Source organism: Pecten maximus, chromosome 13 (assembly GCF_902652985.1).
Source record: "Pecten maximus chromosome 13, xPecMax1.1, whole genome shotgun sequence".
Classification (NCBI taxonomy): Eukaryota; Metazoa; Mollusca; class Bivalvia; order Pectinida; family Pectinidae; genus Pecten; species Pecten maximus.
Genome location: NC_047027.1, coordinates 33,490,014 through 33,505,025, shown reverse-complemented (window position 1 = coordinate 33,505,025; position 15,012 = coordinate 33,490,014). Strand labels below are relative to the sequence as shown.

Sequence of the window (15,012 nt, the reverse complement as noted above, 5' to 3'; positions counted from 1 at the left end):
CGAGAAAACGAGAAATTTTATTAAAAAGAAAAATTTGTCATGTATACGACGAAACGCCAAATTATTAGAACAGCCGGGAGATCCCGCTTATGCACCACGCCATTGTGTTAATGTCGTTCCGCATTTTCCGGTCTTTTTTGTTTAATTTTGTATCAAACAAAAAGAAAGAAGTATTAAAGTAAAAATAATATTAAATACAATCATTCAATATTTTTAACACTTATCTCGTACCAACGTTATCGATCCAAGGGAAGCTACTCTTCCTGTCGATGGCGTATTAATATGACCCGATGAATCAGGTGATTTGCACGAGAGACAATGTTTTCATACGGTTTTCATAGTGTATTCATGGTCATATGTTTGTTGTTTTCACTTGGTATGTTCATATCAGCAAACCACATTAGGAATGTAAATATACGCCTATAACACCCAGTGCCTCAGGCTATAACACCCAGTGGGTCATGGGTTCCCATGCCATTTGCCCACCACACATCTTGCTGCCATATCTACAATAACAACAATAAAACCACTGTTAATTGCTTAAATGTTAGGGGATCCAGGCTGTCTGAATCTCAGCCAACGAAGGACCGATGGAGCGAAAATACAATGGCGAAGGAGCGAAAATACGATGGCGTAGAAGCGAAAACACGATGGCGAACGAGTTCGCCATCGTGTTTTCGCTCCTTCTCTATCGTATTGTCGCTCCTTCGCGTTTAGGGCGAAGGAGCGATATTGGAAATTTGGCCCTAACGGAACCTAACGAAAACAGCTATGTCAGGCACCCATTTTCAGTCCGATGATGACGCCATACATGCAGTGGAAGACTTTCTGAACAGCCAAGAAAAGGAGTTCTATAAAAGTGACATTGAGGCCCTTAAACACCGCTGACAAAGTGTATAGATACTGAAGGGGATAATGTTGAAAAATAATACAATGTATTCGGCAAAATTCCAAATCCTTCATTATGAGGCTCACAACTTATCGATCAACCCTCGTATTTAGTTGATGGACTATGCATATTTTGTGGAATTTCCTTTGTTGTAAGGGGCACTACGTTGGAAAGTTTGTTTATTTGTTTTTGTTTAACGTCCTATTAACAGCCAGGGTCATTTAAGGACGTGCCAGGTTTTGGAGGTGGAGGAAAGCCGGAGTACCCGGAGAAAAAACACCGGCCTACGGTCAGTACCTGGCAACTGCCCCACGTAGGTTTCGAACTCGCAACCCAGAGGTGGAGGGCTAGTGTTAAAGTGTCGGGACACACGTTGGAAAGTGATCAATTAGCAACAAGTAGATAGATCAGTCTTGGAGGCTAATCAATGTTTCCAACATGGTTTCTATATCTTTACCCAAAGTGACTCAAAGAAATGGTACCATAATCAGACATTTTTTCTCCCACCTCCTTCATGCATACACTTTCTTTATTTATGGAGTATATGCATATCGCTGAAATAAATCTAAGCTGAGAAAACCATTTTCTATCTAATAAAGATTTAGTAAATGTTCTTGTCTGAAGTCGGAACCAATAGCCCATGTCACCTAGACACTTTCATTACGACTTTAAAAGCAAGTACCGATCCAACGAAATCAAGACACCATACATGATTTAATGAATATAGCATATCATTCAGTCCTCGTATATCCGGCGAGAACATACATATACACTCGTGGCTATGCAATATCTAAATATAAGGAAGATATTTAAGGATTAAACTGTCTTGTTTTGGTGTCTATGGTCGATATAGATGCCAGAGCTTTGCAAACAAACTAGCACAATATGACACGTTTGTTTGCAAAGCTCTGGCATCTATATCGACCATAGACACCAAAAAAAGACAGTTTAATGCTTATATTTACATTCTCGACATATTCGTTTTGTTATATTTGAAAATTAGCATAAAAATGCCAATATTCAGCGATTTCGTCAATGGGGTTCGACAAATAGAACAGCCTATTTTTTCAAAATTCATTTGTCACGTGCAGATTGGCAAACAAAAAAGTGCATTGAAATATTACGAAAAAAACACAGTCTGTTCAATGTTTTTTTTATTATTTGTGTAACAATATTGTATAAAATGTCTTTTTGATACTTTTTAATTAACCTAAAAAACGATTTACGTTAGTTACAAGTAGTTCCGGTGGGTGAATATATTCGTGCGCGGCATGGATTGATGTCACGATTTTGGGTGCCATTATGGTCACATAGACTGCAAATCTTTTTACTTAGTTTATATCGTGGCTTTGCCACCAAAATGTAAATATTAAGTAATCGCATGCATTTGAATTGTATCAAACCACAATGCGATTCACGAGTAGATATGTCCATGTGCAGATTACACCAGGTATGGCAACAACGGTGTTTAGTAAAACAATTTTGTACAGAAATATTACAACAATTAAATGTTTGATCGCCTAGCTATAAATGCACGGTCGCTTTTCTAGACACAACCATTAAGAACTTGATTTTTACCACATATAACCCTACCGCCAACAATATGTTTTTACCATCAATAACTTGATTTACCATAAAGAATCTACATTTTTGCGATGAGGTAGCACAGCTTTAAAACATTAGAAAATGCACATAGATTGTGACAGAGCCATGTTACCGGATGGTATTGGTTTATGAAACTTCAACGGAAACAAACGAATTTAATTTTAAATTAATTAATTGAGCATTAAGAAATGTCGAGATAATTAAAGATAAGACAATATTTCAATTTTGATTGTACAAATCCAAGCTATAACGTAAATTGGTCACATAATCGGTCCTGTTACAATTATCCAGTGAATTCGCCAAAGTAATATTTTTACATAGATCACTAGTGCGATATACCCTGGAACGTTTTTCATTGGCTATTTAAATTTAGTTGTATGCTATAATTTTGTCGATATTTTCATGTCAAATATTGATATTGACAAAATAGCTGCCTCCGTTTGATTTTCTCCAGCACATTTTGACTTTAATTCTGTCAAAAAGTAACTTTCATAGTTGTGTAATAAAAAGCATCATTCTTGTTCATTTCGTATGATATTTTATTAAACTCGTTTTTACTCGGCACCGCTACCAAAAATTAAATCAGCACTGCAATATATCGTTTCGTTTCAATATTTCAATTTCTTTGGATAAAGGTGCAATATTTGTCTTTATGTCTGGTTGAAAACATACTACAAGACGTATGAAAATCTGTAAGACATAAATGCTGCCACTTGACACCTCAGTTTGGTGAGGATCGCAAATCCATTATGAGTTCAGCTTGCGTTGGGTTTTAAAGAAAAACAAAATCACAGAAATATTATCAAAATCAAGATAATGTCCAAAAAAAAAGGACAAAACCTGTACTTCCCTTCTCGGCTTGTTAACGGAAGGGAAAATTGTATATTCTGTTTGTTATGGACTAAATGCATGACGTCATATTAGGCCCAGTAAGGCCCCTTTATATATATCACGCGTCATTCCAATTACTTTATAAATTGTGCTATTGTGATGAATATGTAAATATACACATGTAAACAAATAATGTAGATCACTTGATGACGGTATGTCGTGTTCTATTTATAGAACAAACCAGGAACCTTAAATGTATGTGTTCCTTTATCTAGATGTGCACACATATTTACACAACTCTGGCATTTAAAGGGTAGTTATGGCGTATACAGAGCTTGTTGCCGTCTTACTAGTAACCACAATGACAGGTAAGCTGTCGTGTTTTGTTTCTACTATATCGTTATCACATGTGACCGGCCCTTATGGTTCATACTAGCCTAGCTATCTGTTGTATACTTTCATTTTTGAAGTTACAACATTGATACCACAACCATACACGTATTTCCTAACACTTTACTGCCCTGTAAGGACTGGACGTAATATCGACAGCCTATGCGGAAGTATAACTAGTTTATATAACCGTGTGTTATATAGAGGTTACACAACGAGTGGTTGTTGGATATGGAATTTATTTTACACGAGTAAGTTATTTTTTAAAAGTTACAAAAGACACGAGCTTTAGCGAGTGTTTTTTGCAACTTTTAAAAAATAACTTACGAGTGTGAAATAAATTCCATATCCAACAGTTTCGAGTCGTGTGACCTGTTTCTACCACAATAATATCGGCTTGAATCAAAGGGAAACGTGGCCAAGTATAATTTCGCGTATGCAAATAAAGTGTACCGGTGACGTCCGGGACCCGGTGATGTGACGTCATTAGATTATTGATGACGTCAATAACAATTGCAGCTTGGGTCAAAGTTCACCGTGTTAGCCAATCAAAATGCGTACAGAGTTTATACCACGTGTGGTATAAACAGATTGTTAATCAACAGCTGTAATGATTAACTGATGGTCTGAAAGTTGAATAACACAGGGTATTGTGGTAGAAAGTGTTATAAAGGTGTGTGACAAAATTAAAACGGTGTCTAGTTAGGTCTGATTTTATATTGTTTAACGTCATATGAACGACTTTAGTCATTTAAGAGTGGCCTCCCCTTGTGCGAGATGCATGGGTGTGGGTAGGTGAGTATGTTTTGAGAGGCTACGGTATGTTCGCGGTGGCCGAGTTGTTAAGGTGTCCCGACACTTTATCACTAGCCCTCCACCTCTGGGTCGTGAGTTCGAAACTCAGGTTCGGCAGTTGCCTTGTATTTTTTTTTATTTAACCAGGGTAACATATTTAGACAATGTACTGACCTTAGGTCGGTGGTTTTTCTCCGGGTACTTCGGATTTCCTCCACCTTCAAATCCTGGCACATTTTTAAATGACCCTGGCTGTTAATGACATTAAAACAAAATAAACCAAACCAAACCAAACAGTGTTTGTCTTCTTCTGATACTGTGCAAGTGATTCCGACTTTATAGTGACACCTCTCTGAAGCATACTGTCGAAGTCATCCAAAAGGACCCCCCTCCAGGTCATATTATACTGACAACAGGTGAAGCAATTATCCCACTCACACAATGCCGATCGCTAAACAGGAATGATTATTAATACGATTTTTAGAGTCTGGTGTGTCTCGGCCTGTGGACACACCCCATATCCTTCATCAGCGGGGCTAATGCTCAACCACAAGCCACAACTGATGCAGTGCCAAGGGAAACATCAGCGAGAAGAAAGTTATCAAACGGAAGAAAAAAAAAATATCGCAAATTCTGTCGCCTCTTACGAGTCATGCGAAGAGGATAGTATGTACAATTCGTAAGTCCAACCTGCAGGTAAGGTCTAATTAAGTATGTTTGGTATTGCTAAATATGGTGTCCCTTTAGTACTCGCATGTGACTCCTTAGTACTCGGTATTATCTCCTTGATACCCGCCTTGTCTCAGGGTCTTCATCTTGGACCAGACTTTACCTCTGTTTCGTTGAATTTTTATGTGGAAATATTTTTTCAGTGAAACTTTCAGCGGAATTTAATGTCAACATTACCCCATCCCCAGTTGCCATGGTGACAAATGGGTCTATGCTGTGGTTGACCTGCACGTTTGACCTTGAAGGAGGGACACTGGGGCAGTTACTCTGGAAATATCAAGATGGCGGAATTGCAGGCAGTGTCACGCCTACAGCCTCAACTCCGTGTTCCACATTTTCACACGAGAGCTACATTTTAGACTGTAACCAGTTGGAATCGAATGAAGTCAGGCTGGGAATCCGCGACCCTGGACACGGTGATACATACAACTGTAGTGTATATCTATCAAACTACACGCTGATAGGTCCAGTGTCAACACAAGTGTTTGTTGTAGGTAAATATAGTCTGTATCATTATAGTAGTTGTTGTAGGTAAATATAGTCTATATTAATATAGTTCATATCACTATAGTTTATGTAAATATAGTCTATATCATTATAGTCAATATCATAGTAGTCTATATCATAATAGTTTATATGATTATTGTCTATATTATAATAGTCTATATCAATCAAGTCTATATCATTATATACCATATCATTATATTGTCCATACAAATTTAAGGATATACGGTAATTCCATTTGTTAAACTCATGGAGTTTCAATACACTAGCTGCTGGTCAGTGTGCGATTTTATCAGAAATGTTTAGGAGCATAGCTGCTGATGCTGTTTATATTGCTGAAATAAGCCCCTCCCTATTGATTTGTCACAGGCTGCGGTATGATCTACATCACTATTCTGATAGTGAGTTTTACGAAGTATATAATTACTTAAATTATATTATTGTTCGCAGCTAAATTAGGGTCATATAAATCTTTTGTGTTCTGTACATGTAGTATGATATCTGGTGATATATTCGTGTCTTGATAAATGGGCCGTAAATTAAGTACACGTGGAATTATAAATAACATCCCTTATATCAAATAAGGATTTAGATGATGGGTGTAGTCATTGAATTGGAAGACGCTTATCCTATCGAAACGTATTGTATTATCTTTAATCAACAATTTCCATGTGAATCGATATAAATGTTGTTATGTTTTACCTGCTGTTTATCAATATCGAGTTAGAATTACGGTATTGTATGAATACCAGTATTATCTGTGTATTTTACAGTGCCTGTGGCCAGCATAGAATTACAACCATCTGCTCAACCTTTCCTTGATCTGACGGAAAATCTGACGACTACCCTGACGTGTGTGACCAGTAATTGCAGACCATTCGCCAGCGTGTTCTGGTCAGTTGGAGGTGTTAACTACACATCATACAGTGTGTCCACTGTCCGAAAGTGTACCTGGCGACCTATATTCCACCAACAGCACACTGACATTTATTCCTCAGAGACATATGACAAGACAAATACTAGCGTGTTACGCCTCCAACACAGACGTACAGATCCTAGCAACACAGCGACCAGTTCTCAACGTGCGGCGTAGGTACCAAACTGGATCGTCATCAATCGATCCATTAGGGATATATTGACGTTTTTCTGAAGGATAAATACACAATGTTTTGAAATAAACCGTTAATGATAACTATCCTATTAAAAATGGCCTAGATATGTTTTTCCGAAATGACATTTTCAGCTATCTTTTCAGTACAATGAGCGTGATACAACATAAATGTTCAATTTTGTGCAACTACTGTATGTATCTTTCGTATTGTTCAGATCGCCCTGAAATATCGATATTTCCTGCCGATGACCCATACGTTGTCACTGAAGGTCAGACAAATGTGACCTTGAGATGTGTCGTGACCTCTGCGAATCCATTCGTCACTTCTCTAGGCTGGAAAAAAGCGGATACAACAGTTGCAAATATCGGCGTGTTCAAATTTCCCGCAATTACTGCGGAGCATGCTGGGGTATATACCTGTTCTGCATTCAATGGAGTTGGTATTGCGTCGACAATATCTGTAACATTGACCATTTTAAGTGAGTATTCGTGTTCATAGTGGTAATGCATTCTTGTTCGAATAACATATAAGTAAATACATTTAAAATACAGGGTTCTCTATACAGTCAAATATTTAATTATCATCAATTACGTCGTGAAACTTTGACGTGAAATTGAAACTCCTTACATGTTCTGCTTATCACATAACTCTTAGCAGTCATTCGTTTGCAAGAAAGAAATATGGCGTCGAATATGGCAATCTTTCGACCTCTGCCTATTATTATTTTGCCATTTTGATATGATGGAATAAGTTAAGGACTGATGAAAAAAGCTGAACCTACAGCTCGTATCTGGGCTAAGGTGTTATAAACTTCAGATAACATTTTCTTTACGGATGTTTTGACACTGTGGCTAGTGGCTAGTTATGTGATAAGGAATATGTAATTATATAATTACAGCGTCACCAACATCTCCAAATATTGTTGGATTTACGGAAGTGACGTCATCAACACTGACGGTGGAATGGACGCCTAATGCTCAAGGAGATATGGCTAGTGTTTTCAACATTACACACGGGTGTAGAGGCTGCGCAATGATTGAGTCAAGCTCCGTTAACCTGACTGAAAAAGGCATATATTCCTCCACCTTAACTAACTTGGTCCCTCAATCACAGTACTACGTCAACATCACAGCAATCAATATGGCGGGTCCCAGCAGTCCATTGGAACTGATAGTGTCAACACCAGGTAAATCAACATCTTCCGTAATCGTGCTTATTTGAGGGCAATGCATTTTCGTGTATTACCAAATATTAACAGATTGGCGCAATGGAGAATTGACACGGCCATTATAGGGAACAACCAACCAATTGAAAAAACATATTTTTGAAACATTTGGTTTGGTTTGGTTTATTTTGTTTAACGTCCTATTAACATCTAAGGTCATTTAAGGACGGCCTCCCGTGCGTGCGGTATGTATGCGTGTGTCGAGTGCGTATGTGTGTTATGGGAGGCTGTGGTATGTTCGTGTTAAGTCTCCTTGTGATAGGCCGGAACTTTTGCCGATTTAAAGTGCTATCTCACTGGAGCATACTGCCGAAGACACCCAGCAGCACACCCCATCCGGTCACATTATACAGCCCCTGTGTATAGAAAGTTGAGCCAAGGATAAAATGTCTGGCAGCCACTGATTGGCCAGTATGTTATGAAGTGAGAAAATAGATATGTAGCCTGAAAGGTAACTATCAATAAGAAATGTTGATATAAATTTCGTAAGTCCGATTGATTTTTTTCCCAAAAGTTCACGTAATAATAATAAAAAGGTAAACATTTAAGATTTTTGAGAACTTTTACTGCGAAATTCACCTATTTTCAAAATGGCTACCCTGGAGAAAATTTGAGCTAAAGGACCCAACTTTTTTTTTTTGATTACGTGTTATATCAGACCCTAAACTTTTGTTATAAACCATAATTGTCATATTGAATTCAAGAATTTGAAATAAATACTCCAAAACGTTAACACTCAAGTCTATGGGAAAACAATTGATTGGTTGGTCTCTATAGAGTTATCATACAGTAGGTGTGATTAGCGCAATCATATTTAAGCGCAATTCTTCCTGTAAGAAAAGTGCTTAAGTAAGATAACATCATAAATACAGGTGTGGTTATTGACTGGCGTTAAAAGACTTTTGGGAAAAACAGAACAAAGATATATTCAACTTTGATATTATATTAGACTCTAATCTAGTTAAAGGGCCATTCCTTCGTTTGAATAAAGTTTAGGTTGTTAAAATTAAACTTACAGAAATATATGTATTTTTTCCACTTAGTAAAAGTTATAATCTTTACATTAATACGGCAGTTTTACTCTCAAGATAAACCAAAGTTCTTTGAGTATTAAGTCCTGAAAATTCTTTATTCGACCCGAAGTATCACTCATTACCACAAAGACATACGGTATTTGGAAACCATACGCCTTTTACTTGTACATTTCGGCGTTAATTTCATTAAATGTAGGCACAGATACTCATATAATCACCGTTCGGACATATATTTCATCAATAGAAATTGTGCATGTTTCTGATGTCCGAACGAAGGTTTACAGCGTGGATTTAATTTGGGATATTTTATCTTCTCTTCTTTCTTAACAACTTTCTTCTTCCTAACGTCTCCATTGACACTGCCTCACTTTTGGCCTTTAGTTGAGCGTTCGCCCCTGTGAGGAAGGCTTTGGGTTCTCTCCCCTAGCCGAGACATACCTGAGTCTTTAAAAATGGCAGTTATTGCTCCTGCTCAGCATGCAAGGAGTGGGACGACTGGTTGGCCCGTTGTCAGTATAATGTGACCGGGTGGGGTGTGCTGCTGGGTGTCTTCGGAAGTATGCTTCAGTGAGGTAGCACTATAAATCGGCAAAAGTTTCGGCCTATCACAAGGAGACTTAACACGAACATACCACAGCCTCCAAAACACACATACACACTCACCACACGCACGCACGGGAGGTAGTCCTTAAATGACCTTAGCTGTTAACAGGACCAAACATTAATCTCATATCACCATTAAACTAACAAATTGGTAAACTTCTGGGAAATGCATTTTTCTTTACCAAATTTTAACAGATCGGCTCCATGAAGAATCTTTTAAATCTGACTAAATCTGATCTTACCAATACAATTTCATGCTTGCTTCAATTTGGATGCAGCAGATGATGTTATTTGTTTTAAATGATTAATCTCAAACCTTTTGTGTTGAAAAATGATTTATAGAGTTACCAAAAGTGTTCTAACTTTATCTTTATTTGAATATTTCCATTGTAATTGTAAGAGTCAGCAACTGTATTACAGCGGATACTTGCCGTTTCCCATTGGAAGTGACGAGTCCCTCGTCGACTGCTTTGTTAGTAGTTGGTGTGATTCTGATAACCATATCAGTGGCTGTTTTGGGAATTTCAATCTTCGTCTACAGCAAGTATTGTTTATTTTTATAAAAGTAAAGTCATCATGAGTCATGTTAAGACTTAACTGAACAGAAAATAAAAAAAAAAATGAAAAAGTACACCAATAGCATCAATTACACTAAGCTATGATATATACTGATAATTGCCTCCGAAGGATGAGGAGCAATGTCGTGTCACATTTAAAAAACAAAAGAATCACTGGCACATTAGGGAAATAGATTTTCATTTTACATTGAAGGTAATTTTGTAATTGAAGCATATAATCCACCAACTTATCAGAGATCAATCAGTCTATATCTGCATTAATAAATTATACCATTCATTATGTATCTCTTAAATCCATTGTTCTATGGCGTCATCTTGTTTTAGGAAAATCGAGTTCTTTTTCTCGGTAAGTATATAATTTATTGATCCCATAAATGTAAGATAACTATTATTTTACTCATTCCATATTTTAATGGAAATTTGACAATAACATTTGTTTGGAGTTGTTTAATGTCCGTACTGAGGCATTAAAACAAATCTTCAAATTCAAACAGAATATAATGCAATTGTAGCGGGACTGGACTGGGTCGATCATCGGTGACCAGGTAGCTCAATTGGTAGAGCCTCCGGCTAGTGTTCGGAGGTCCCGGGTTCGAACCCCGGTCTGGCCGCTACATTTTCTCCTCTCCTGTTACACAATCTAACGTAAATCTAGATGGTCATTCTCACTACGTTACACGAACATCTAACATCTCATAAGGGGTCACGTTCTGATGACCGTTTGGATTAGCCAATCAAATGGTTACTTCCAGAATCTTGAAAGTGAATTTGATATGTCCGAATTAGCATCACTAGAGTGAATAACTTGCAAAAGATGTCAATTTTTTCAAGTCATTTCGTCCGACAAAGCATATAGCTATATATACATGTTGGACGAAATGGTTTGTTTCGATACCATCGTCAAATTGACAATTCGCCCTGAAAGTGAAATACACACATCTCAAAGGTCAACCCGACGTGACCCCTTATGGGATGTTGTTAGAAGTTCATGTAACGTATTGAGAATGACCAGCTACATTTTAATTAGATTGCACATAATGATAGCATTAAGTAGAACGAAAGAAAAAGAAACGATATCAATCATTTAGCAACTCACTATGATTTCTGTGCATATCGTCATATTTCAGATCGAAGAATAGAAAAGAAAATCCTCCAAAACCCGTCACATTTAGCAACGTGCAGCAGTCAACGGAAGGTAAGACTCTTGTCTAATTCACAATTCCTATAAAACTCAAGTTCGTCATGATATTGAAATCAGTGTTTTAGATTGAACTGATAAAACTGTCAAAACACCTTCTGGAACATAATGATATAGATTTGTATGATAGGTGTCGTCGATGTAGCAGGAAATGCGTATCCTTCCGGAACACCTGGGTCTGATTCTCCTTTTACTTTTTCTGGGGTCTCATGCAAATCTTTATTTTTTGTTCGTTTCATATCACCTGGTTTATCAAATTTCAGTAAGAGTTACGGTTTCGTTATGATATTGATATTCTCTGCTTTTCATAATTAATACATTTTTGTCCATGTATTTACCGTCTTAGTACCGATACCGTCGACTGCTCATGTAACACTTAACATGCAAGCTAATTAAACGTTGACCTTGTTCTTTTTTGTCTAATCAATAAAATGTTTAAACATTGTTAATTTCAGATTCTTTGACAACACACATAAAGATCGTTAAAATTAAATTGATACATAAAATATTATTTTATTATATTATGTTTTTGTGTTAGGCAGATCATACAAAGGCGCCATTCAAAAATAAATTGCTTTTTCATTTATATTAATCTTCAATGAAAATACAATTTGTTGATCAAGTAAATTCTGTTCCGTTTATTCTACCATCCAGATACACAACAAGAAAGTGTGAATGAAAGGTCAGTATCCTGTTTACTTACATTTAACTTTATTGGTTGGTTTGGTTTTATTTGTTTAACGTCCTATCAACAGCTCTGGTCCTTTTAGGACGGCCTCCCGTGCGTGTGGTGTGTGCATATGTGTGTTTTTGGGAGGCTGCGGTATGTTTGTGTTATGTCTCCTTGTGATAGACCGGAACTTTTGCCGATTTATAGTTCTACCTCACTGAAGCATACTGCCGGTCACACCAAGCAGGACACCCCACCCGGTCACATTTTGTGTGGTATTAATAGCTGAAATATCATATTACTTGTACTATTGATATACTATTTTTTTTGTTATATAAAGTTTATCATTTTAGGGCTGACTACCAGGAGCTAGATCCGAGTGATATAAACCGACCATCTCCATACGAATGTCTTCCAGAAGGTACGTTTAGTTAGAGTAACCTTCATATTTCAATGAAATATATATACATGTATTAATATGTAAAATATATTGATTGATAAATTAATGTCCATACACAAAGTTATGTCCAGTTAAATGATTTATGTCAAGCTACAAAAAAAAACAAAAAAACCGTCGCATACTTTATACTGTCTATATGTATGAATTGTTTTGAATTTCTACTTGTTTACAGGTAAAGGAGAGGGAACTGAAAATATCAGGTATGCTCACTTACTTTTTTTGTACGTCTCGCTTAATAATTATTTCTGAAGTTTTTATTTCACGGATCAAATTGCAGACGGAATCTTATTTCCAGGCGAAGGATGATTTTTGCCCTAACAAGTAACCAGTTTTCTAGACTGTCTTGGCAAGGGGGCTTTCCATTCCTCACAGGAGGGAATTCTCAACTAATGGCATGAAGTAAGGCAATTGGGACATGACCATTTGCGTATTCAAAACATTGACATAAAACGTATCATATATGGTATTTATCATTTCCTTTGTTCTTCAGAGATCACTACGAATCGGTCAAGGTACACACAACACATGATTACCTAAAACTAGTACACGATAAAGGTAATCATATCAGAACTATTATTGCTTATATTTTGTAAAGAAATCAAGCTTAGCATCCATAAAAGACTTGAACATATTGTGTATTTCTGATCGGTTTCTGTAACGTATTGTTAGATTTTTTTTTTGCTTCATAACTTCATCTTTTAGTGACCACTATATACACGTTTGATGAATTTCTTAACAATTAATTATTCATTCTGATAAAAATAGACAACATATTCAAACTATTGTGTTTACAATTCAGATTCCTCTCAATATGCAAATACCTGAAGAAGAACGTTAAAGAACTAACTAGAACAGGGACAGAGACAGCAAACCAATCACTGAGGCGGCTGAATTTTCTTTTCCAAAAGTCTAGTGGTATCAGAAGTGTGCTATATATTGTTACTATTCCTGAACTGCGCATATTTGTGGAACGGAGTTCATTTTCAATAAAGGCCGATGTGAGAGCTTTATCAAATGCACGTGTCTGCATTGGATTATATGATACACGTACGGAACGGATTTTATTTTCGATAAAGACCCAAGTGAGAGTTTCATCAAATGCACGTGTCTGCAATATATTATTGTGTGGGAACTAGCGATACAAATATCTATAATTAATAATTGCCAGTTAGTGTGTAGTGTTATCATATATGCATGTATTTCTTTCATCACCGATGACATTCCTATTAAGAATCTGGTTAACATCCCCGACTTCACGGTAACCTAACATATTAATTATTAATATCCTAATAAGGAATATTTAGGCCGTTGTCATCACACCCCTGTTGCGATGTGGTCGGAACCATAAAGAGGTAATTAATCTTTGTCTATCATTTTGCCGTCCGTTACAAATCTTGTTAAGTCAGCACGTTGAATGAATGTCCATGTCGGTGAAAAATCAGTGTTGAGCAACAGGAATATCAGATTAAGTTGATGATATTTGATTTTACATATATTAAAACCTGTTTGACATAATATTAGCCGGTTGATGTTATCAAATGTCGTTTGTCATACACTATTGTATGAATAAAAATAAACAGAAAGCTAAATGAAGAACTTGAAATTGAAATTGTGCTGGTTTTGATCATCCTCCCGTCTAGCCATCTTTGGAGAAGGTAGTCCGGTATAGAGTTTCATTGATAATGATCCAATGTTAGTGTATGTATTGTACTCTCCATCATGCATTGTTTGGTTTGGTTTGGTTTATTTTGTTTAACGTCCTATTAATATCTAAGGTCATTTAAGGACGGCCTCCCGTGCGTGCGACATGCATGCGTGTGGTGAGTGCGTATGTGTGTTTTGGGAGGCTGCGGTATGTTCGTGTTAAGTCTCCTTGTGATAGGCCGGAACTTTTGCCGATTTAAAGTGCTACCTCACTGAAGCATACTGCCGAAGACACCCAGCAGCACACCCCACCCGGTCACATTATACTGACAACGGGCGAACCAGTCGTCTCACTCCTTGTATGCTGAGCGCTAAGCAGAAGCAGTAACTACCATTTTTTAAAGACTCTGGTATGTCTCGGCCAGGGGACAGAACCCAAAGCTTTGCCTTGTACTTACAGGAATGTAGGGTAATAATTTTTACAACCCGTCTTCTATAAAATGTAAGTTTGGCCGTGATTCCGTTGGTTTTATATTATACAGTTAGGTATAGCTGTCTCTCTAAGATTAGAGTCATGTTCTCAGGCGTGTGTTGATCTGTGCAAGAGTCGTCCGATATCCTAATGTCAATATACGTTTATATTATATATTTATATCTGTGTGCGTGTGTGTATGCGTGCGTGAATTGTAAATTGCTGTACTGTTTTTATATGCAAAATGTCAATGATATTACTGACTGGCCTAAG

At 37.0% G+C, this 15,012-nt stretch overlaps 1 protein-coding gene across 2 annotated transcripts; it reads left to right on the top strand.

The window, feature by feature from the left end:
* The first annotated feature begins 3,592 nt into the window (after nt 1-3,592).
* LOC117341209 (contactin-1-like) lies at nt 3,593-13,638 on the top strand. 2 transcript variants are annotated; one of them, XM_033903071.1, is made up of 13 exons: nt 3,593-3,693; nt 5,383-5,729; nt 6,517-6,832; nt 7,070-7,333; nt 7,754-8,041; nt 10,138-10,257; nt 10,620-10,641; nt 11,423-11,490; nt 12,148-12,175; nt 12,517-12,584; nt 12,796-12,823; nt 13,114-13,178; nt 13,423-13,638. In XM_033903071.1, the coding sequence occupies exons 3-13, from the start codon at nt 6,748-6,750 to the stop codon at nt 13,446-13,448; spliced, it is 1,062 nt and encodes a 353-aa protein (XP_033758962.1). In that variant the 5' UTR covers nt 3,593-3,693; nt 5,383-5,729; nt 6,517-6,747; the 3' UTR covers nt 13,449-13,638. The 2 variants fall into 2 exon arrangements, with proteins under 2 accessions (XP_033758962.1, XP_033758961.1); XM_033903070.1 differs by having other exon boundaries at nt 5,383-5,733.
* The last annotated feature ends 1,374 nt before the right edge of the window (nt 13,639-15,012 follow it).